Raw genomic sequence first — 23,795 nt, 5'->3', positions numbered from 1 at the left:
CATAAAAATAGTTTTTATTAACACAGGTAAATGTGGTTTTGTTAGTGAAGTTGTGTTTTGTCTCTGTTCACTTTCAAGTGTCCAACAGAGGGGAGGGCAGATGCTAGGACAAGCAGATGACTCTGTGATCTGAGGGGGACAGGGTCTGATTGAGTGGCGGCCATGACGGAGACTCAGACAGAAGGACGTGGAGACGTTTGTACTGTTTCTTAGACAGACGTCTCCCACGCAGCAACCGAAGACAGTTCAGGATGCCCAGGTCTATCAGCAGCTGGAGAACAAAAACAAACAGCAGCTGTACAGTTAACAAGGGATTTTACCATAGCTAGTGTCCAATGAGTGTTTATCTGTGAATGATGCGGATGGACAATAGGCTTTTTTTTCATAGTAGAAAAAGCATGTGTTTTTAAAAACACTTAACGAAGGCTCTGCTGTGTTCAAGTGTCAGACAGTGAGCCACTGTGTACAATACCAGGCATAAAAACATATATAATAATATATAATGTTTTATGAGACCCAACAGTCCATACTTTGCATTTAAAGTTGTGCGACGGAGTATTTGGGCCACATTGAGGGAAAAAAGTCGTAATATTACAAGAATTAAATATGTGAAATAACAGAATAGACTCAGTTTCTTGCACAATCTTTTCAATTTCAATGTCCTGATGTTGCTGCTGATGATGAGCCAAAAGATGAAGTATCTCCTTATTTGTGAAACTTCTGCTAAAGTAAAACTTCACAGGATGCTCAACGTTCCTCATTTTAAAGCTTCTGATATTTCCCCTCTAAAACAACACAGAATCTAAAACTACCACTTTATTCTGATAATATTATGACTTTTTTCTTGAAATATGATTATTTTTTCTTCAATGCTCATAAAAGTTGAGATTTCAAGCTTTCAAATTTTTATTTAATTCATTTGGTTCATTTGATGCAGAGAGCAGACACTGCCCCGCCTCCATTATACATGTAATGTGTGTGTTTTTGTACACTGGTTACTCAAATCTTTTTCAGAAAGGCTCTGAGGGAGAACTAATCTAACACTAACTGTGCAGCATCAGAGATGGCTGTTAACATACATGAACATTCAACAGTCACAGGCGGAGGAGGAAGAAGTGTAAGGAGGTGAAATCCTGAGCAGTGCTGGCACGAGGAAATCAGCAGTGACAACAGTGAGACAAAGGCCTCCTACTGCACTTGTTTGAATGTGATTGGATGTTACTAGTCAGCTGGTAGCTGAACAGATGCTGCATAAATACTGCAGTGAGCACTGACGACAAAGATGATGCTGATCGCCTGAAATGAGTGAAACATACAGAATCTGTGTGTTTGGAATAAACGAGAAGTTACTATGGAGAGTTTTTCAGCCATGAAAACTTGTCACTATTTAATCATGTTGAAACTGACATGAACTCAATGTCAGATCCATTTTTTTCTTGATGAAGGAAATATTACAAACTTTTTATATCCTTCTCTACAGCCTGTAGAGGGTCTTCAAAGACAGATTTACTGATCAGCATCATGGAGAATATCCCTACATCAGTTCAATCCAAAAGACAGCTGGCGTCTCATATGGTTGCCGTAGGAGCTAATGACTAAGCCAGTCATGTAAATGTGATTATAGTTTGTCCTGAGAGGGAATATGAAAGCCTCATATCGACACTCACCTCCACAACAAAACAAACGAGGAAGTTGAGAGCGGCCACAGCGACGAGCAGCATTTTGTAACTCATATCAGAGATGTTGTAAAGTTGAAGTATCCTGCAAACGGCAGGCCCGGGATACAACACCAGCCAAGTCATCAGGGAGAAGAGGATGACCAGTAGACAGAGGAAAATCACTGGAAATATAAGAGAAAAAAAAAAATCACTTCTGAGCTCAAGGTCCTAAATCCATAATATGTTAGCCAACAATTGGTGTAAATGTCTCACCCTTCCAGCCCCAAAACCATCATCTTACCATTGTAATAGAGAGGTTTCTTGTGAGGGTAGCCCTTTGTGACCACCACAGCCATGATAATGTACTGGAAACCTGACAAGGAAAACACACTGGTGTCCTCCATGTTGGGCAGATTGGCCGTTCCAAACACTGTTGAATTGAGTGGAATATACCTGAAGCAATAAATAATACAGGAGAAGAAGTTATTAAAGTGTGTGTATATTAAAGTGCAGATAGGATGGTGGTCTTCTCCTGAATCTCAGACATTGGATTTTGTTTAGTGAATTAAAAAAGGATATTCTGGAGGGAAATAAAAGCTCGACAGCTGTGTCTCCTTCTTACTGACCAGTCCTGTGAGGTGGTGATTAAGAGCGCAGCCAGCTGGCCCAGGACGATCATGCAGGCGTGGATGAAGAGGCTGCCGAGGACAGGCAGGGCCAGCAGACTGGCTGGGGGTCGACTGGGATGTAGGTGGTCACTGGGGCCTCCTTTTCCCATCACCACAGCCAGCAGCGTCACCAGAGCAATGTCACTGAACAGGAACTGCATGTCCGCCACGCCCGTCTTCACCTGGTCACACACAACAACAGGTCACATTCCAGTGTGAGATCTTAAGGAAATAAAGGTGAAGAAAGAAACTGTTGTCTTGAGATCAAAGTTGCAAACTTGTACTGAATTGCTCCTCTGAATATATAATTATTCTTATATTTATTATAGGTATACTATTATTAAATTTATTGCAATTATTCTAATTTATTTGCATGTCCCCTTCCTCTTAAGAAAGCAGGCTAAATAACTGCTACCAAATTGAGCCAGTTAGCTCCTGTTAGCTCGAGCGACAACAGTGTCAAAGTAAATCTGAACTAGCTGCTGCTGCTGTAAATAAACACTGTACACAGACACAGAAAATACCCTCTCCCATAATTTATTTAGCTTAATCAGGCTACACATGCTACCTACCTAGCTGGCTAGGTTTGGTTGTGAGTTTGGATTATTACACACCATCAATGTGAGGAGACAGTGAATTAACCAGAGAAGGTTAGCTGCTGCTGCTGCTGTTAACCATGTTTTGATTGTAAAGACATTGCTCAGAGAAAAAAAAAACACACACAACAACACTGAATTTCTCTGTGGTAGCTCAAGCTAATAGAAGCTAGCTAACACTGCTAACAAGGACGCTCCTCTTTGATGCTGAACCAAGCTAGTTCGCTGGCTAGGTAGGTAGCTAACAGGAGCTTACTAGCTAATTCTGTTAGCAGTGCATGTGATTGGTTGAAAGGTGACAACACCACTGTGACATTATAAAATAAAATGTGTCACAATGAAAACTAAGTTTTTATGAATAAAAACAAAGTTTTGAAAAAGGGTATTTTGAAATAAAAATGTCGACAATGAAATAACATAAAACATTTAATAATTGATTGAGTTATAATAAAATTATTCAATAATTTCACAAATTGTTTGTTCATTTATATATTTTACACAATTTATTCATATGGTTATTTATTTCATAATGTCTTTTTATTCATCTAATACTCATCACTTTGGGGCTTAATATAAGATCTTGTCTAAAAGTCGACTGGACAGAAATACAAATGAAACGTAGCTACTTTGAGGGTGATGAGCTCCACTGATACTCACTGTGTAGAGGATGAGGACAGAGCAGAACTGGATGAGGCTGTACAGAGCCATGTATCTGAAGAGACTGAAGGAGGTGACCAGAGAACATCGGCCCTCTCTGCAGAGACAAGGAGGAAAAATGTGTCATTGCTTCTAAAACCTCAAACATTACTAGTCTGGTTGGCTTTCAAAAACATCTGCCACATTTAACATGATTTTCTAACTTCAACGTTATAAATTCCTCCCACTTCCTCACTTGATAAGCAGCGGCACACAGCTGATGTCTTCAGTTTTGGACGTGAAAGGTGAAGCGACAGAAGCCTCGGCTTCAGACAGGGAGACCCCGACATCAGCAGCTCTCAGGGCCCCACAGTCATTGGCCCCGTCCCCGCACATGCCCACCCGGTAGCTGCAGTAAGAGAAGAGGAGCATTAAAATTTCACCAATAGCTGGTGTCTTATTAAAAGTTTTCCCCTGATACTCAATTCTCTGTAGATCTGTTTCCCTTAGTAAATTCTTGCTGTGTTTTATTTCCTGTCTGTTATTCGTCTGTGTTCCTGTTTTTCTTCTTTGTGTCTGAACTCACTTCAGTTTCTGCAGCTCCTTCACCAGCTGGGTTTTCTGATCGGGAGTCATCCGTGCAAAGACTGTGGCTCGCATCAAAACCTGAAATGACAGCATAACAATAAAGGCAGTTATAATGCCACTGTCTGAACCAAATTATAATGTCATTTAAATCATTGTTCCAGTTGCTAGCTGCTCAATAGTTAGCACGGTCCATTGTCAGAACATTCCTGTTAGGATCAGACAGCTTACATTACCTTTGGCAGATACTCGGGGAAGTAGTCACAAAGGGCAGCGAAGGACTTTCCATTAATCGCCAAGTGATAACCAAAACCACCCTGGTACAGGCCCTGAGAGCAGAGGGAGGAAAATCAATAACAGCGACCGAAATTCATCCTGACAGTATGAAAATGTCGCCCATGATTGTGCTCTATGTGAGATAACTACTCAACTGTCAAATATGACACAACCAATTAGCAAAAACCTGCATGTATCAATGCGTGTATGTAAGAATTAGGGTTAGCTTTTAGTGACACAGCTCATGCTGTACGAGAGATAATGGGACCAAAACTTTAGGATTGATTGGAAACTGATATGAGATCACTGTTGTCTCTCAAGTTCAGACAATGATCCCAGTTCAGTCTGGCATAAGATGAAAGTCATCCCTCCTAATATTTATTAGATTAGCACAACTACAGTCAACGTCTGTTCTTCCCAGATGTCTAAAAATGTCAGCATTTGATTTAACCATCCTCAGGACCAGTGAACTGTAGTGGTGTGTGTGTCTGAGCAGGACCGACCCAGGTGATGACCTCTACGGAGCTTTGGCCAGAAGCTGTCGTCCCTCCTTCTTCCAGGCTGAACCTCAGGGTGGGCATGGACTGGGCGGTGTGGGGGGTGGCATTGACGAATATCACCTTCTCATCAGATCCCACCATCCCACAGCTTTTTGCTACATTCACTGCTGTTAAAATGTTGTCACCTGTGTGAGGAAGGACAAAACAAGATTATGATATTTGGAACAGAGGAGACTAGAGAAAATATGCAACTTCATGCCTTCGAACTGCAGTGTTACACTAATGCAAAATATCCCTTACCAGTGACCATGACGCTGCGAAGGTGTGCCATTCTCAGGATGTTAATAACCCTGGGACTCTCTGGCTTCACCAAGTTCTTCATCATTAGCAAACCCAGGAAGTGCATGTCTTTCTCCACTTCCTGTCTGTTGACAGACACACGGCCGCATGAACACACACATCTTTGTATCTTAAAACAGAAGAGCCTGAGAAGTGTCTTTGGTGTCACAAAGAAGTCAGACATGCAGACTGGGTTCTCACCGTTCTATGGTCCTAAAGTCAGTGTTCCTGTCTACGGGTTTATAGGCAAGTGCAAGAACCCTGAGGCCTTCACTGGAGAAGCTGCGCAGTTTGCTGGGGAACTGTGACGGCACTGTAAAACAGAAAACACCCCGTTTTTTTTTTTTTTTTTTTTTAAATGTCATGAAGACACAACGCAAATTCACAAATGTTTTATTCCCAGTCTGTAAAAATTATTCAAGCTTCAGTTTTTATTAATAATAACTTTCTGACCCGTTTCTGCTCGGCAGAGGCTAGCCACCATCTCAGGGGATCCTTTGATAAAAGCCAGAGCTGAGTGACCCCCCTGGGCCACTGTGACCACACTCATCCTCTGCAGGGCCGAGGAGAAGGGAAACCTCTGAACAATGGCCACCGCCTCGCTTGTGGACTGACATGAAAATGAAAGAGAAGAATAAGAGTTAATAACTGAAAAACTGCAGGGCAATATTGACTTTTTTATGGCTCACGAGTTTTAAGATTTTCTAGAAAACATAGCAGGGACAGTTAACAAAGCAGACATTACAGTTTACAGGTTGCACTGTATGAACTAAAGATGTGCTGACTTTTCCTGCCACTTCTTCTTTCTTCAACAGAAAAAGACACAAGCACACAGGTGGCCCTGGAAATATCCTGAAGTTATACTAATTGTCAAAAATGTAACACTAAGGTTAAAAATCAAAGATCAATATCTGTTGAAGAGTGTTACAGGCGTTAAGCGGTTGTTCACTTTAATAGCACATAAGCCCTATTGATCAGTTTATATGGGACTGATGTCAGCGACACTCACAGTTCCTTGAGCTTCTAGCTGTTGAGTTGGAGGTCTCATAACGGCCAAAACTTTGTGGCCTCCAAACGCTGCATCCAGCACCTTCCCATCTCCCTCTGGCTCCTGTTGGGTCTGTAAATTAGATATGATGTAAAAAATACTGATTTACATCAATGTTATTAATGGCAATTCACTGTAAGATGAAATGTGACAGGAGTGGAGAATCGCCTGAAGAATGCAAAAACACTACGTGGTTCTTCCAATGTCCCAGAGGTGTAAATGAGAGGGAAACTTTATAACCACTATTAACATTTAAAAGGGAAAATTTGAGAACTTTGGCTACTTTAACTAAATGAAAACAGGTTTTATAACTAAGTTAGTACGACTCAAAAAGTATTGTTTTACTCTGTCCTAGTCAAGTACTTCTTGAAGTAAATAAAACAAGCTTTATACGATCGTACCCAACCAGTGGACTCAACCATCCTGAGCTCCAGAGGGTCTCCGAGGGGCTGACCTTGCAGCAGCGTCACAGTGTGACAGCAAGCCAGGCCTGAGAGCATGGGCCCCGGGGGCAAGAGTCTGGGCTCTGGGACCAGCTCTGAGAACCCAGCAGGTCCCCCCTCCATCACTCCCCACACGTCCAGACCCTCCTCCGTCAGAGTTCCTGTCTGGTAAAAACAAAATGAAGCGTCAATGACAAATTCAGTGAAGTGGCCAAGACTGTTCTCCACATTCGCGGCAAACTTCATCCTCACCTTGTCGAAGCAGAAGAGTGACACCTTGCCGCAGACGTTGATGCGTGGGGGACTGATGCAGAAGACGCCCTGCTTCTTGAGCCTGCGCTGGGCGTAGATGGTGCCCGTGGTGATGGCAGCAGGAAGGGCAGGAGGCACTGCAATGGTCACAATATCCAGACTCCTGATCACTAACTCCACCCACGTTGCCTGGACACACACAAGTCAGTCATATCACTTCATCTGTTCTTTATATCCAGTAAAAAAATTAATAAAAACTGACAGGCCACAAAATATTTCAGTACACTGTAGCTTACATTGGATCTGTAGAGCACCACGAAGCTGTAAATGGTGCCAAGACAAGCTGAAACAGAGAAGGATAATATTGGATATACAGTATTCACATTTCATTGCAGATAACTCAAGTTTTTCATACACTCTTGAAACAACATGAGTTAATGCTCTTACCAACAACACCCAGGACAAGCAGGAACTTGATAGCGTCTTGGTAGAAGCGGAAGTTGATTGGCTGAGGATACAAAATGGAGCTGACCAGGTTTCCTTTGGCTGTGAAGAACCCTGAGGATACGAAATAAGACAGAGAATAGGTTTGGTCTGTTTACATTTAGTGTTACTATCTTGGAGGTCTAACAAACATGTTGAAAGTGTTTCCTTCATCATAAAATCACACTTGCACAATGGCCACCAAATAAGATCTGGTTTCTCGGTCAACTGACATGTCAACAAAATGTTACCGCCTCAGATCATCAGTGTCTCTACTCACCAGTGCTTGTGACCACGGCGACAGCACCCCCACCTCCCGGACCTCCACCTTTGGCCTGAATGAGCTGGGTACCACAGAAGAGAGTGTGTCTACGCTCAGTCTCTGAGCTGTACTTGCCCTCACCGGCCGGCAGTGGGGTTTTCAGCACAGGGACACTTTCACCTGGACACAGGAATGATGAAAGCCAGGTGATACACTAATACACCAACCAGGTTTTTATTGGCCATGTTTCCTGTATTTTTTGTTTTTACTGGTCAACAGTGTTGGAGCTTTCTAAATTAAATCCAAACGACAAAGTCAAAACTGCAGCAACACATAAACAAAGTGAAAGACTACCAGGTTAAACTAGTTTACATACAGATTTTCTTCTCAAGAAAAGAGGCTACTCTGTGATTCTCTGAAAAAGTTTATGGATGTAGAGGTCATGGCATTTCATCAACACAAAGGGGAGCAAATAATCCAACAGAAGAAGTTATAAAACAGGTTCTGCCTGTTGGTGTTCAGGTTTGATGATCACCTGTGAGCATGCTCTCATTCACCAGACACTCCCCAGCCAGCAGGGCAGCATCACAGGGCAGCAGCAGACCTTCCTGGGGGATGATCAGACAGTCGCCGGGGACCAGATCCACTGAGCTCACACACTCCTCGGCTGAGAAAACACATAGAGCTCTGGGTTTAATGCAGAATAAGTGCACTGAAGCAGTCTGGCTTTACTTGGCCCAATGAAACGAAATCACTTCCTGATTTATTTCCTCGCTACATTAGCTCGAGAGTTAGGAGAGACATGTAAGAAAATCACCTTCAGCAACAAAAGCTACAAATAAAAACTTTTTTTTAAAGCAAATTCTTCTTAAAGTAAACAATTCATTTTTCAAGTTTTTCAAGTATTTGCCAGTTGGTTGCCGTCATGACCACACATTCTTCTATACATGCACTGTAACTGAATGTTTCTCCAAACAAACGGTGTGGCAGAGGGACCATTAATGTTCTCATAGCTGCTGGAGGATGTAGCTACAGTAAGCGGTTGGGCAGAACACACAAATAGCTCAGTTGGGTTTTGCCTCGAGGGAGGAACTGTCACAGCTTAAAGCTGCTCTGTGGAGTTTCTCGTCAACAAAGCTTCTGTTTACTTTCAGCGTTGCTGACCAAAACGCACGAAATGGAACATTCCACAATAAATATTTGCAAAGCTGATTTTGTGAAAGTTTTCGAACCCCGCTTTGTTTACACCCATGTTTACTTGCCTGCTGCCCTTTTTTTTTGGTAACAACTGTAATCAAACAAAACGGGGAGCACCTTGTAACGACACTGACCCGTAGCTGTGATCGCAAACTCCAAATGGCACCTCAATGACAAGAACTGCCGTTTTGATATGTAAAGAAAGTTGCACAAATAACTTTGGGCACTACCACTGACCCATGGTCCTGTGTTTTCCCCCATGTCTTAGCCCATTTTAAAAAGGGAGCTGCTAACTCCAATGCTTCTACGGAGGACAAAGGTTGTAATATACACTCAGTTGCCAGTTTATTAGGTACACCTCTCTAAAACTAATTCAGTCTAATACAGCAGCAAATCTAATACTGCAACAAATGCTTGCACTGGTTGTGTGTTTTTTGTTGTGTACATGTGTTTTTTAATGTCTACTCTATGTGCCCTTTAAATTGCCCCCTGGGGTGAAATAAAGTTTATTGAATTGAAATCCTACATTCATGAAGGATATGATGTTCAGCTTTTGTTGAAACAGTTGTTGATTCAACTGTATGATTATTTAGGGGATACAGTTTGTGCTGCTGTTGAATTGTATTGCGTTATTATATCAAGCGTATCTAATACTGTAAACTGGCAACTGAGTGTTGAATCCCAGAGGTAACTCTGATTGATCGAGTTCTACTTCAGTCAATTTTTGATTTTCAGTCCTGAGGAATGAGGAATAAAAATGTTGCTGGTTCAAGAGAGGCACCTACTTATGAAGAATACATGCCAACTCATTGTCTGCCATCTAAAACACTTGGGTACAGTCTCAGTTAACAAATCAAAACCATCTTTTACTGTCTCTGACCACTTTGAATAATGGTTATTTACCGCTATATAAAACTATGGCTATGAATCACCTTGCCTTTAGCAGACTAAAACTTCCTGTGCCAAAAGTCATTGGCTCTCAATTACATTACTGCAGGACTCATTTTAAGGTGAAGTTAACAAAATTACCGCAAAGCCCCTTTTCCACTGGCAATAAAAACCTGCTAAGACCCATTAACATCTGGCTTTTGTCAACAATGGAAAATGGTACAATCGTGATTCACATCCGGGTCAAATGACTCTGCAGTAGACGCGGGTATTTATCGGCTCTGGCACCAATCATCATTGATGTAAACACAAGACCAGGTGAACAAACTAATGTCAAGCAAATAACATAAATCATTTTCTGAAACAGGAATTCCACAATGGAAGGGGAATAAATTAGCAAAAACTCACCTCCTGAGTTTCTGCGTATCGTAACATTTGTGACCAACCGGGCCATGTTGTGAAGAGTGATGCTTTGCTGTGGAGTGAGGTTAAAAAAGTTTCAAATACTGTCATTAGCATCAATATCCAGAGTTAAACATGTAATAAATTATAGTCAGATTAAGTATTCCACTACAGGCTCACCTTGCGTGTCTCATACAGAGAGATGCTGATAGAGAAAATGGAGATAAACAAAATGCACAGAGCATACAAATAATAATTATCAATCATCCACAGGGTGATACTGAAGAACTGGAACACATAGAATGGGTTGAGGACCTACAGAAGCAGAGAGAGAGAGAGAGAGAGCGAGAGAGAGAGAGAGAGAGAGAGAGAGAGAGAGAGAGAGAGAGACAAAAGGAGAGGAGCCGGCTCAATTTCATACTTCACCTGGATTTTGAATAAAATATTACTTCAAACCAAATCATCATACAAAATTAATGTGAGTCAGTATAAAAGACTGTGATTTCAATCTCACCTCCTCAAACAGCAGTTTAATATAAGGCTTCACAGGCACGTCGATAAGGTTGGGCCCATAAATTCGTCTCCTGAAAGAATTCATGTCATGAATTACCCAGCAGTTCCCACTGAGATCAAAGAATCATCTTATTTCTCACATTCATGCATCGTTTCCCACCTCAAGCTCTGCTCCATGTGACTCAGGCCCTTTTGGAAACCATACAGGTCCTTGCAGGTCCAGTCCTCATTGAGGACACTACAGACAAAGATGGAAGTGTTCAGCATTGATGTGAAAAACAAACACAAAGTTAAACACATGATAAAATATAAAAACAAAACTCAGATTATTCTTTGGCTGAAGCAACAAGTGTGTAGACATATTTCAAAAGTCTATGTTTTATAGTATTTTCTAGGATTTAACTTTTGTGAAAATGGTCAACGTCAAGCCTAGAAATCCTACTTGTCTCTGGTTTTCTTGTTTCAATACCTAACACGACAGAAAGCTCCCTTCCTGTCCATCCAGACGTAGCGCAGCCCTTCAAACAGGTAGTAGCGCAGCAGAGTTTTCTGTAACATGATAGAGGTCACTTCCAGTCAGGGAAAGAAGGTCACGCAGCACATTATTCTGCCAAAAAAAAAAAAAAACTGAACACAACCGCTCCCTTCTTCCTCACCTCCTCCTTGTACAGCTGAACTGTATCTCTCCACTCAGTGACCTCCAGCTCTCCCAACAACTCCATACTGAAAGGAAAAAAACAAAGTCAGCATCAGTTTGAACAGTTTTTCGGATACGTGCTAAAGATGATCCTCTCCGACAGCCAGAGGACAGAGACATGGAGCTGACCTGCCATCCTCCATCTCCTCTGTGAGGACCTCCACCACATGCTGCTGGCCAAAGGCGTCCTGAAAGTGAAGATTTTATACTTTACCACTGATGTGCAAAAATAATTCACAAAACAATTTAAATAAAGACCAACAAAATTACAAAATTGTAATAAAAATAATACACAAGAAAATTTTAAAACATATAAGATGACAAGATTAAAAACAGTTGCATTCTGTTTTGGGGAGATTTAACATCTAGTTTCTAAAATGTGGATAAATTATAAAACTATGAATTTTTAATGTGCTCTGTGTCTTATTCCATGTGTCTGGGGCATTGACTCCAAATGTTAGCCAATCATGTCACAGAGTTTGGTGCATACTAACTGATCTGACCAAGAGAGACCTAATATACGATGGTATTTTCGTAAATGAATAGGTCCCAAAGCATGTCACGTCCTTCTGATGGAGAGGACAAACCAACCTTCTTGTATAGGTTTGGTTGGTACAACATAAATGCATCTGTGACTGCTGGAAACTAGACATTAACCAACCAACACAGGAAGCATCTAATGTTGTGTATCAGAGGATGAGACAAAATACTGCCACAGATATGGTCCCGTTTTCCGTCTGGCACTAACATCGTACTATTCTGGTTGATCAGATGTGATGAGCGTGAGCTAACAGATACAAAACAAACTATAAAACTTTGGAGGTGGATGTTTGCAGATATGGAAAAGCACTATTTTAATCAGTTCCACCCAGTAGGTACACGTTAATGAAACAGATGGAAAGCAGCTTGGATAATAAATGCTGGTCATAAAACGGTGAACCAGGATGAGGTATTTGCTGCAACATTTTAAACTGAAGCTGGTAATTGCTAAGATTTTGTTCCAATGTATATAAAAGAAATTACAAGTACACTGTGTGTAATTAATTTCTTCCCAGTGTGGAAAATAATCTGCAACAGCATTTCGGACATCAATGGACACTGCAATTCAGTACTTTCTTTGGAGGTTAGAGCAGTGCTCTAAAAGGAAGATAACATTCACCCATAATTGAAAATTAAATTAATATATAGACCAGACTGAGAGACTAACATTTCAGTGCAGGTTTTATAATAGCTGTGACCTCTCAATCTAATACTTTATCATCAGGCCACTTTCAGCCATTATGATTATTTCTCTTAAGGATAATGTGGGACAAAGTGACTTGCAGGTCAGGTGTAGTTCTTGCAATGCCAAGACAAATCAGTTTCAGTGATAATGTCAGGTACTTAGCAGGTTTTAGAATAAAATAGGAACTGTTTTTATTCTCACTCTTATTAGCAGAATATCTGCCAAAGCCAGAGGGCAGGAGCAGCAGCGGGCAAGGACACTGAGCCGCGGGCGCCAGTGAAACACGATCAGGAGGAGACCCAAGGACAGCACAGCCACCAGGCGACACAACCACACCCGACAGCGCACCCACTTATACCCCTGAACATCCTGGTGGGGCAAAGGAGTCAGACACTCTATTCAGATTCAAACACAGGTTTGTTCTCATTGTTAAACAGAGGTTCATTTCCATTTAGCTGGTTAGCTTATCAGCACCTGAATTACATGATAAGCCACCAAGAAAAGCCAGAATGACAGAGCAGCTTGTTTGTTTTCAGCAGTGATACTTACTGTAGACCAAATTAAATAATATTCAAAACCACTGGTTCCTCTTTGTCTGTAAATATAACAAGGCTATATCCACTTCTCTAAGTACAGGTGACAGGTGTCAAGTACTCTTGATTCTTTACTTCTATTTTCTGTATTTCTCCCAATTTGTTCTCTTTGCTCTTCTTGTCTTTATCCAATTCTTTGTTGCTACAATAAACATTATATGTCTGTTTAGCAGAAACACTGTGGTGGTTCTTACCATGTGTGAGTCAGGACTGAGGAGGGGGTCTCGTGGACTGGGTGAGGGGAGTCCGCTCTGCGGCTCCACCACACTTCCTACAGAACAGGTTTAAGTGCTGTTAACACAACGGTTTCTCTGCTACATTTGCATTGGCTGAGCAGCGCAACACACACACCCTTAAAGTCAATACTAACAAAACACACATGGCAAATGCTCTGCTCTGGTCCATGTTGCAAACTGCAGTGAACTTTAAGGTGGCATGCTTCAAAAGTAACATCTTTTGTATTAATTTAGTGGCGATTGAATCTTGTTCCAAAAACTGGCTGAGGTGAGCTCATACTTCATGACCATCCTCTGGGTTATCAGACAACCATTAAACTTTACAGCACTACATTTATAGTCTGGGTCAGTATGGTTAAAGCAGTGGTTATGGATATTCAGTTGTGATACAGTTGCAGTAATCCCTCTGCAAAAAGTCCCAGAGTAACTCTAGTAAAAAAAAAAAAAGGACACAATACAAACACAAGCAAAGGGAAGGAAAATAAGTGACAATGGAGATTTAAGAGTTACCATAAACTGTAGTGAGGTCACTAACACACCTGAGTACGACAGATACACTTTGAGCTCCTGTTATAAACATTAACTTTTAAAAGGCTGCAGAGGAGAGTAAAACGTCCCGTTAAAAATGTACGTTTGCTTTAAACCCTTGTAAAAGTCATATATTAATGGAATATACAATAACCTAGGAGATAGAGAATACCGTAAGTGCTGTAAAGTAGGTTGTTTTTTTTTTAACCAGATGCTCGTTTCCGCCTCCATACACATGGAAAACATCGACACAAAAACCAACATCATTCAGATTGAATTGAGCTTACCGTCGACTCTAGACCGTAAATGTAAGATAAATATATCCCAGAGATGATTGAGTTATAGAGGGTGAATTTCAGTGCTGCCGCCGGTGTGACCCAGCTTTCACTTCTACTGCTGCTGCTCTGTTTCTCTCTTTTCACCTGCCCGCGGCGCCTCGAGCGTCTGACACCTGACTACCGTAGTTGTATAACCGGATCCTGTGGCAAATCTGGGGTACGAGTAGCCACCATCGTGAAGATATATTAGACTGGTCTGTATGTCCAGTCTTCATTGTGCTCATAGACGAGTCTAATGCAAGTAAGACTGTTTCAGATAAGTAAAGACCGACTAATTTTAAGATAAAAAAATATTACCCCCAGGCTAACTCAGGCGAATGTTACCATGGTAACAATCAGTGACACCTGCGCTGAGTAGCACCGAACAACAAAAAACAGGATAACATGGCTCATAATTTGAACGGACGGAGTTTTTAGAGACCACAGCTATTTTTTTTAACCATTTAAAAAAAAATTATGTTTCACTCTTAAAGAAAAATTTCCTTGTAAGTGATTAATTCTTCCAAAAGACAAAACATTTCTGCTCGGGTAAACGGAGCTGTGCGGTTGGACGCGGTTCCTCAGTCGGCCATTTTTTTATTTCGAAAAAAGTCTTAATTTACCCAGAATTCATAGTACCATAGTTCAATTTAAGACAGTCAAGAACTAAACTATGCGTAACGGATGGATTCAGATGTCTATCTGAAGTCTGACTATTTCTTATATCTAAGCCACAGTCAAAGTCTATCTTTGTGAAACCACTAAGACTAAGACCAATGTTACTATGGTAACAATCAATGACACCTGCACTTACCAGCACCCAACAACAAAAAACAGGAAAACATGGCTCATATATGTGGATTGCTAACATTGTTATTGAGAGAGCAATGAGATGGGAAAGAGTTTTTAGAGACCACAGCCATTTTATTCCAAATCAGATTTTTAGTGTTACAATCTTTCATGAATTTTCCAAGTAAAACATCCTTGTAACTGTAGAATTCTTCCAAAAGAAAAACATTTCCTACTGGAACCTGAGCGGTTGGATGCTGCTCCTTGGTTGGCCATTTTGTTTTATTTTGGAAAAAAAAACCTTAATTTACCCAGAATTCATTGTACCATAGTCAGGTTTAAGATAGTCAAGAATGTAGCTGCTTTGTGCAATGGATGCATTTAGCTACTATTTGTTATATCTAAGCCACAGTCTAAGTCTGTCTTTGCTAACTCAGGCCTAAGGCTAATGTTACCATGGTGAAAATCAATGACACGTGCGCTTATATGGATTGCTAACATTGTTATGGAGAGAACAGAGTTTTTGGAGACCACAGCCATTTTTTTCCAGATCACATTTTCATTGTTACATTGAAACCCGCTCTTCTGACTATGAACAAACCAAGAGTCCATACATTGTCAACAAAGAAATGCGCAAAGAAACTACATTGAATCCTTTAGAATGCGTTACACAACTGTTGCCATGACAGTTAAAGAAACGGTAGCTGCAGGCTACATAAAAACAAAGTTAAACGGTGGCGGTACCACTTTACAAAAAGGCTACCTTTATCAAAGATTTATAAATGGTTCATAATTAGGTTATTAATTTAGTTGTTAACACTTTTTAAATCATAAATAACCAATTATAAACAAGTTTTCATACATTGATACAGGCTCACTATTTGGCAAGATCAAGTTAATGTTTACTACTCATTAATCTTACTGATGAGTTACTACCATTTATTATATTATTATATTATAATATTTGATAGTTTTACTCTCCTCTAACACAAACAGCATTATCATTAAATAATTAGCTAACCATCATGTTATCATTAAGGTAATGTTTTCCTTATGATAAGAGGTTTGTTGTAAAGGAAGCCATAACTTACTATATGTTCATGTATTTATCTCTGTCCTTTGGCTCATAACCTACTTGTAGTTCTTGTACTGTAGCGTCACGGAGCTCCATGCATAGCACAATTTGCTACACTCTACACAAGAAACAAAACAACCGAGTCATCTGTTTTGTCACTATGCACATGATTGTAATGGAATCATGGGAAAGTCCATTGAGGCTGGGTTACTCTGCCAAATCACATGCTTGCCCTGTTCTAACTAGGCCAATCCCTAACAAAAGTAGACTAAAAAGTATCAAGTCTGCATCACACTCCATTGGTTTTTGAGTTTAAAGTCTATTTGCCATAGTTTGCTGTGTGGCAGACTATTTGGAATTGCATGTTTATTTGACTGTAAGCTACCCCATAGCAGCCAGTATTTCCTTATAGTGTCTAAAGTGGTATTGAATTTCAGCTGGTTTCAAGTAACCAATTCATTCACATACCTCACTTAAATAGACTGTCTCAACTCCCACAGCAATTCCAGATATCTGAAAGTCATCATTATGATTCCCTTGTCCAAAGCATCAATCAATGACTGTTCAAATCTGTTTCCAACAAGTCAGAAGTGAATATTATGGCCCTATAAAAAATAACTTTATAAATCCTGCTCCGTCCAGTGAACTGTGATCAACCTTAAGAAAGTCTACACTGTCAGTTCATCTTCAATCAGAACATTACACTGAGCAAACTCTCTGCATTGTCAAGAAAAGGGAAGTGAGAACACACAGATGAGTAGGCAGACACAAGATAGTCATCTGAGCTGAGGGTGCAAAAAACTAAAAAAAAACACGCAGTGCATAGCAGCATTAGCAACATGAAGTAGTGGCAGCAGTAGCATATATTAACTGGAGCCCAACTGATACTGGACTTTTTTGAGGGCAATGTTTAGATATGGGAGTTTAAAGCTGCTGTAATCAATATTTCTATTTAATAATGTGTCACATGACTGTGTGTCTAATGTGAAAGGGGTCACTCCTAGTGAAGAACCCAATGAGAATTATCACCAGATTCTGCAGTTTCCTTCAGCTCCTTGGAGCATTTTAGCGTCTCTGTGTGCTCTCATCAGCGTCATTTCCAGCAGCTGTTCACAGTGAAAAACTTTGTAACAACTGGCTGGTGAACACTGTGGTGGACTTAAATCAATTACTACAACATAAACATTTTTGACTAAAATGCATCACATTTTATTTTTTTAATACTTTTGAAGTTATGTACTTGGCAGGAAATTCAACCATTTTCTTTGCACACAAATTATGTAATGTAATATAATGAGGACAGTGTCTCATGTTTGCCATTTCTGTTCTGCAGTTTCCTGTTACTTATCAGCCAACACAGACCTCAATGCTGACATAGCTGGAGTAAGATAATAAGGATTTACCGCTCATGCTCTAACCAAGACACTTGTAACTTTGCGCCAGTGCTAGCTTTAATATCAGTAGTGGTAGCAGCAGCAATGATAGCAGCAGTAGTTGCTGTAGTAGTGTTTGTATTAGAAGTAGTAGGGCAACAGTGAGGTTTGTGGATTGTTTGTGAAAAGAAATGGTAAATGAACCACCTCTATTGTAATAGGGAGGAAGAAGAGAAGGTTATCTCACTGTAAGCTGTGCAAATAAAACCAAAAGAATAAGGCAAAACGACCCTTTAAACTCACATACAATATATATGTGGTCTCAGACCAGGTTAATATTACAGTTCATGTAAATACTTTCTGTCTTTTAAAAAGCCAATGCAATACTGGAGAAGGATAAATACTACACAAAAGGGATATTTCTCAAACTGCAACAAAAAGTTGTTCTTAAAAATGGCTTTCAATTAAGATATAAAGCATCAATAAATGGTCTAAAGCCATTAGATGAAACTTATTAGCACTTAAGCATAAACAGAAATATGTTTCACTGCAATAATGGAAACGTGTAGGATTTTTATACAACTATATAACTATATGGACATCATATACAGAGGGGTCCAGTTATATATTTGTATAGTTGAGATTTAAAATACACAAGGATAGGGCAGTGTAAAGTTAAATTCCTAATTGGTCGCCAGGTGTTTTTGATTATGAGTTTGATGCGTTAAGGTCTTAGATATTAAAGTTAGCTTACCTTTTTTGCCCAAAGACATAACAACCGCGGATTATTAAGATTGTTTTATGGAAGAAAAGTAAGGGGAATTGTTGAACTGTGCGTTACTCTGTGAGTTGTTGTCAGCACAAACCCTGCAGCCAGTCCACACTTGTCAGCACAGAGGAGCCTGTCGCCACTGGCTGGTTTTAGCTAACAGTTAGCAAACACATCTGTGTAGCGTTAACGTTACACTGTCTGGTGGAAAGGACTCATTAATAGAATGTAAACACACTCACCACGCCTGTCCATCCTCTGGTCACGATGACAGTCTCCACATTCCTAAATAACGGGCTGTCTTGTTAAGACTGAGCTTGTTTGAAACATGCAGCTGCCCCAGTTACAAACTACAGCTTTCTACGGGAAGTCGCGCTGTCCAAAACAGTCACAATCGCTTATGCGCGGAAAGAGCGTCACGCTGAAATCGGTGTGTTTACTGAGGGAACGTAGTGCTTACAAAAACTGCTCAGATCCTTCATATTGAAGCTCATTATTTCTAATTAACAACATATTTTAGAATTACATTTTGTTCTGATAAATAATTCAAAATGTATTATAAGTTTGATAAACAATTTCTATTTATATAGTTTGAGGCTTTTTCTAATTAAATCTTACACATTTCCTCGAGGGCAGTGAAAATTCACAGAAAGATCGTTTGGTTTCTGGGCCACCACTTGTAAAGTGCTAATAAGTTTAAGTTAATGACTATAGACTATTTATTAATGCTTTATATTTTTATTAAATGACGTTTTTGAGAACAATTTTTTGAGTGCAGTTTGAGGAAAATCCCTCAGGCTCGTTTTTATCCTCCAGCACTGCATTGGCTTTTTAAAAGACATAAATTATTTACATGAACTGTAATATTAACCAGGTTACTGTAGAGCCCCTGCTTATATGCAGCTGGTCAATAATTTCTACTCAAAACACTAAGTTAGTAATAAATATTCATGGGTAAGAAATTAGGTTTCTTGGTCAAATTCTATCTTTGGTGCAGAGATTTCTCCTAATTACTAAATCCACACATCATGTAAGTAATAAACTCATGTTTTGCTGAAATTTCATTTAGCAAAGTCAAAATGTCTGCTGTGAAAATGGCACAGGTTCTACATCTTCTCTTTGGGCTTTTACTGAATATATTCTCTTTATGACAACATATGCACGTTTATTGTCATAATAACATTTAAAATGATCATCTTCACGTTTGAGATATGATGTTGTTATATCACATTTATAATCTTAGATAAACTGGTATCTCATTACAACAATAAAAATACCATAATATTTAAGTATCTTGTTGTAGTGAGGTCTTTATTTTCATACTGAAACTTTTTGGCAATTAAAAATGTCTGATCAGATTCTCCAGTGTTGTTCATTGTTTATTGTAATGGAAGTTACAAAGGAAATCAACAAAAGAGTACTGTGTTCTTTCCTTATCCAAATGATAACACATGTTTGACTTCCATAATGAGCTCAGCACATCTTAATTAACAAATATTTAAATATTTACAGTCTGAAAACAAAGTTTGTGAGTAATTACAACAGAACCTAGTTTATTTAATCACTGCACACACAGATGTAGGAAATGTGGTCCAACTCGTTGCGTCACTTGAAATATTTTACTTCATAGGCCTTTCTGTCACCTTTTCTCACACTTGCCTGTTATTCTGTTCCCTTATACAATCACACTCACACACTCACGTCTCACACACTCATGAAAATCAGAAAAAGGTGCTGATGCAGGCAAAACTTCCTGGTTTACTCTTCTCTTCCACTTTGTGGATCTTGAGCCACCTGGATTTTCAGATGTTCAAGTAGCTGCAGCTTTCTTCTCTTTGTAAGTCGCCATCATTTTCTTGATCTCTGCAATTGCCTTTCCTGGGTTGAGTCCCTGTGGAGAAGTGAGTCAAACAGACTGTGAGAAACTTAAAATATTAACTCTTTGTGTGTGTGTGTGTGTGTGTGTGTGTGTGTGTGTGTGTGTGTGTGTGTGTGTGTGTGTGAATGATCTTAAGTACCTTGGGGCAGGTCTTGGTGCAGTTCATGATGGTGTGGCAGCGGTAGAGAGAGAATGGGTCCTGAAGTTTAGACAGACGTTCCTCAGTGAATTCATCACGGGAGTCAATCATCCACCGATACGCCTGTGGGACAGTAACAGTGTTCATGTGCTGTTTGCTTCATCAGAAATATTTCATGCACACTGGCACATTGGCTCTGGAGTCACGACTGGTGGTAAAATGATAAATAGAAAAAAAAAACTTTGATCCAGAGTGAAATATCTCAATTCGATGGCAACGACTTCAAATTTCCCACATGTCAAACACTTGAGTTCATGACATGACACCTCTTAAAATCACAAATGAATTCTTTTTAAGTTTTCTTTTTGGCATTTTTTCCTTTATTTTGATAGCTACAGTGTGAGAGAGACAGGAAAGTCAGGGAGAGAGGGGGATGACATGCAGCAAAGGGCCACACGTCGGTCTCGAACCCCGGCCGCTGCGGTTAGGACTGAGCCTTTGTGCTACGCGCTCTACCATGAATTTTAGTTTGCCTTGATGTTGGGACACTTATCTCACATCTAAATACGTTTAAGATACACGATCTCTTTGCTCACCTGCATTAGAACTGCAGGTCCCAGGTATTTGTCTCCATTCCACCAGTAGCTGGGGCAGCTGGTGCTGCAGCAAGCACACAGGATGCACTCATACAGGCCGTCCTGTTGGGTTAAAGACAAAAGTTTATTCCGTGGTGCTTTACGACTCCATAAGCAGAGCATGTTACTATCATTACAAATGTGACTCTGCTGTTATATCACTTGTGTATCTGTCTGTGTTTCTCACAGTAAGAAGTTGGTTTATTTACCAGTTTTTGTCTGTCCTCCACTGACTGGAAATACTGCTCCTTCCCTTCTTGAGTTTCATCCTTCTTTTTCAGGTAGGGCTCAATGGACTTGTACTGCGCATAGAAGTTGCTCATATCCTGGTGGAAATGATATGAGGAAGAAGTCATGACATGCATTCAAACAACCAATACATATACAACATTAAACTCATGCTATTTTATTCACGTCGGCCCTCATCATGCTGCAACAACTTCAAATATGGCCGTGGAATTAAGTCTTTTTCCACACTTGCGGTACTTACAGGCACCAGATCTTTGACCACATACATGTGCGGGAGTGGGTAGATCTTCGTTGGTTTGCTCGTGTTTGTGTCAATTTTGTTAAGGCACGCCAATGTGTTGCCTCCATTGATGTTCATGGCACATGAGCCGCAGATACCTTAGGAAACACAGAGTCAGGGGGGTCACTAAAATCTGACCCAGAGGTTCATGTTTCCATGTTTCATTTATTTTTATTTGCTTTTTAATCTGAGTGAAACTTGTTGACATTATGTGCAAGTTGAATCCAGATGTTCTTTGTTTCTTACCCTCACGGCAGGAGCGTCTGAACGTGAGTGTGGGGTCGATCTCGTTCTTGATCTTAATGAGTGCATCCAGAACCATTGGGCCACAGCTATATTAAAAGGAACACATCAATAAGTTATGACTGTAAAAACTACAAACTAAAAAGCTCAGCAACATTCTGATAATGGACCTGGTCGCGACTTACGTGTTTAGATCAATATCATAAGTCTGCATTCGTGGTTTGTCTCCGGCGGTGTCGGGGTCCCAGCGGTAAACCTGGAACTTCTTGATTCTGGGTTCAGGAGCTGGAGCAGCTGCAGTCTGAGCATAACGCACCATCTGTATCACAGATAAGAAACAGAAACAGTGAATATCATTCAAAGAGAAGTACCAAATTATTATAAAAAATGTTTTTTCTTTTATCCGTTCCACTAAAGCACCATCTTTCAGCTAAGAGAACAATAAAGAGTTATGTAAAAAACATAGGAAGGTCAGGACAGTGTGACCTAGCTGCTGGTTACGTCAACCAAGGCTAAAATGAAGCACCTATCCTGAGACACCAGAGGATACTATTAGTACTGCTACATCAACGCATATAAACAACGGCACCTGTATTGCACAAATCTAAAATAATTCAGAATAAAGTAACAATATAACACGATACAACAACAGGAGCATTTGATCAAACACCCAAATAATAAATAACTATGATATAATCCTTTAAAAACCATATCATGGATATTACAAAACATAATACTGAAAATATAAAAAATACAATTAGGATGTTTGAGGCACACTATCATGCTATAAATCAGTGTTATTACACGGTATCTGTATCAACAATTAAATATTGAAAAAGAGGAGGAATTAAATCATGACTTCTGAAATAAGATACATAGTCAAATATGACATACATACAAATAAAATATATACAATAAAAGGAAATAAATGCAACATATAAATAAGGAATTAAAAGAAAAGGAAATTTGGCCAGTAATGCAGTTTTTTTGCATAAGAAGGTATGAAGGCTCCCCCTAGTGGTAACTTGGATGAACTGTCATGGAAGTGTTACATCACTTTCCAGTCTTTGATTACCTAACTGACTCTTTAAGGACAATGAAACTTGGGCTTCAGAAAATAATCTGAATATTTCTGTATAGTCATAAGAAGTAAACAGATATTTATTTCCTTAAACTGCTAAGAAGAAGAAAAAATGATTTTTTTTATTTCAGTTTTTAATAAGAGCTCAGCTAAACATTTATTATAGTGTACTGAAAATTAAATGTATCCTATATTTATTCACGTTTTACAGTGAAGCAGGTAGAACTAGAATAGATCTCTTTAATGTTTTGTGACATTTACACACTAAACCTGTGAGCAGGGTGTGTTACTACAGACAAAGCTAATATCACACACATCAGGATGATAAACTGTAGCCTAGCATAAACCAAGAGACATGTCTGTACTAATACTAAGTAAAGTTATTAATAAAGTTATTTAGTACTCACCACCATCGTGCCGGCATTCCTAATGGCCAAAACATTTCGACTCAGGGCGACACAGACCACCGACATCTTTCTCACCGGTTGTGTTTATCTATGTAACTTCACTACAGCAGAGAGAGGTCCACGCACTGGTGTCTGCACTAGACTGTATGTAAGCCGAAGCTCCGCCCTCTACGTGCGTCACGGTTGTTGCCTTCACGGGCTTCCTCCTAGCTCCTTCATCTGACTGTTACAATGCAACTGGCGCACAAATACACAATTGTGCTGCGGCCGGATGGGAGTTATGACAAATTAATCTTCAAGCATCAATATGGCACCGGTCATGTTTTCATATGAAAATTGTTTTTCACTTAATTAGGATGTAAATGTATGCCTTATCCATGAATAACATATTTATCCGATAGCACATGAACGCAGTATATGTAAGAGCCTCTTTCACAACTCTCATTGCTGTGAACGAGGGTCAGTTATATATATGTTGACTGAAAACATACAGCGCTGACTGGTGATATATGTGACATCGGAGGAGCGAGGGGG

At 39.9% G+C, this 23,795-nt stretch overlaps 2 protein-coding genes across 6 annotated transcripts; both read right to left on the bottom strand.

Annotated features, from left to right (window-relative positions):
• Positions 1-2: 2 nt before the first annotated feature.
• Positions 3-18,683, bottom strand: atp13a2 (ATPase 13A2). 5 transcript variants are annotated; one of them, XM_022753155.1, is made up of 29 exons: positions 18,591-18,683; positions 13,456-13,532; positions 12,870-13,037; positions 11,573-11,631; positions 11,403-11,469; positions 11,216-11,295; positions 10,907-10,984; positions 10,748-10,817; positions 10,414-10,548; positions 10,240-10,306; positions 8,282-8,413; positions 7,765-7,926; positions 7,449-7,559; positions 7,298-7,344; positions 7,002-7,190; positions 6,708-6,914; positions 6,268-6,378; positions 5,712-5,868; positions 5,460-5,571; positions 5,220-5,344; positions 4,923-5,104; positions 4,380-4,472; positions 4,145-4,224; positions 3,815-3,967; positions 3,580-3,676; positions 2,285-2,508; positions 1,960-2,111; positions 1,668-1,840; positions 3-271 (listed from the first exon to the last, which is right to left on the bottom strand). In XM_022753155.1, the coding sequence occupies exons 1-29, from the start codon at positions 18,601-18,603 to the stop codon at positions 104-106; spliced, it is 3,489 nt and encodes a 1,162-aa protein (XP_022608876.1). In that variant the 5' UTR covers positions 18,604-18,683; the 3' UTR covers positions 3-103. The 5 variants fall into 5 exon arrangements, with proteins under 5 accessions (XP_022608876.1, XP_022608878.1, XP_022608879.1 ...); XM_022753157.1 differs by lacking the exon at positions 18,591-18,683 and adding an exon at positions 16,675-16,789; XM_022753158.1 differs by lacking the exon at positions 18,591-18,683 and adding an exon at positions 16,267-16,280.
• Positions 18,684-19,714: 1,031 nt separating this feature from the next.
• LOC111227602 (succinate dehydrogenase [ubiquinone] iron-sulfur subunit, mitochondrial-like) lies at positions 19,715-23,396 on the bottom strand. The gene is made up of 8 exons (XM_022753173.1): positions 23,262-23,396; positions 21,959-22,092; positions 21,777-21,862; positions 21,492-21,628; positions 21,211-21,327; positions 20,963-21,064; positions 20,367-20,489; positions 19,715-20,239 (listed from the first exon to the last, which is right to left on the bottom strand). Exons 1-8 carry the CDS (start codon positions 23,325-23,327, stop codon positions 20,159-20,161), a joined length of 846 nt encoding a protein of 281 aa, XP_022608894.1. The 5' UTR covers positions 23,328-23,396; the 3' UTR covers positions 19,715-20,158.
• Between the last annotated feature and the right edge of the window lie 399 nt (positions 23,397-23,795).

The sequence above is a fragment of the Seriola dumerili genome, unplaced genomic scaffold, assembly GCF_002260705.1.
Source record: "Seriola dumerili isolate Sdu_G_001 unplaced genomic scaffold, Sdu_1.0 BDQW01000190.1, whole genome shotgun sequence".
Taxonomy (NCBI): domain Eukaryota; kingdom Metazoa; phylum Chordata; class Actinopteri; order Carangiformes; family Carangidae; genus Seriola; species Seriola dumerili.
Note: the sequence above shows the minus strand (reverse complement) of the source record. Positions and strands in the feature narration are given on the sequence as shown.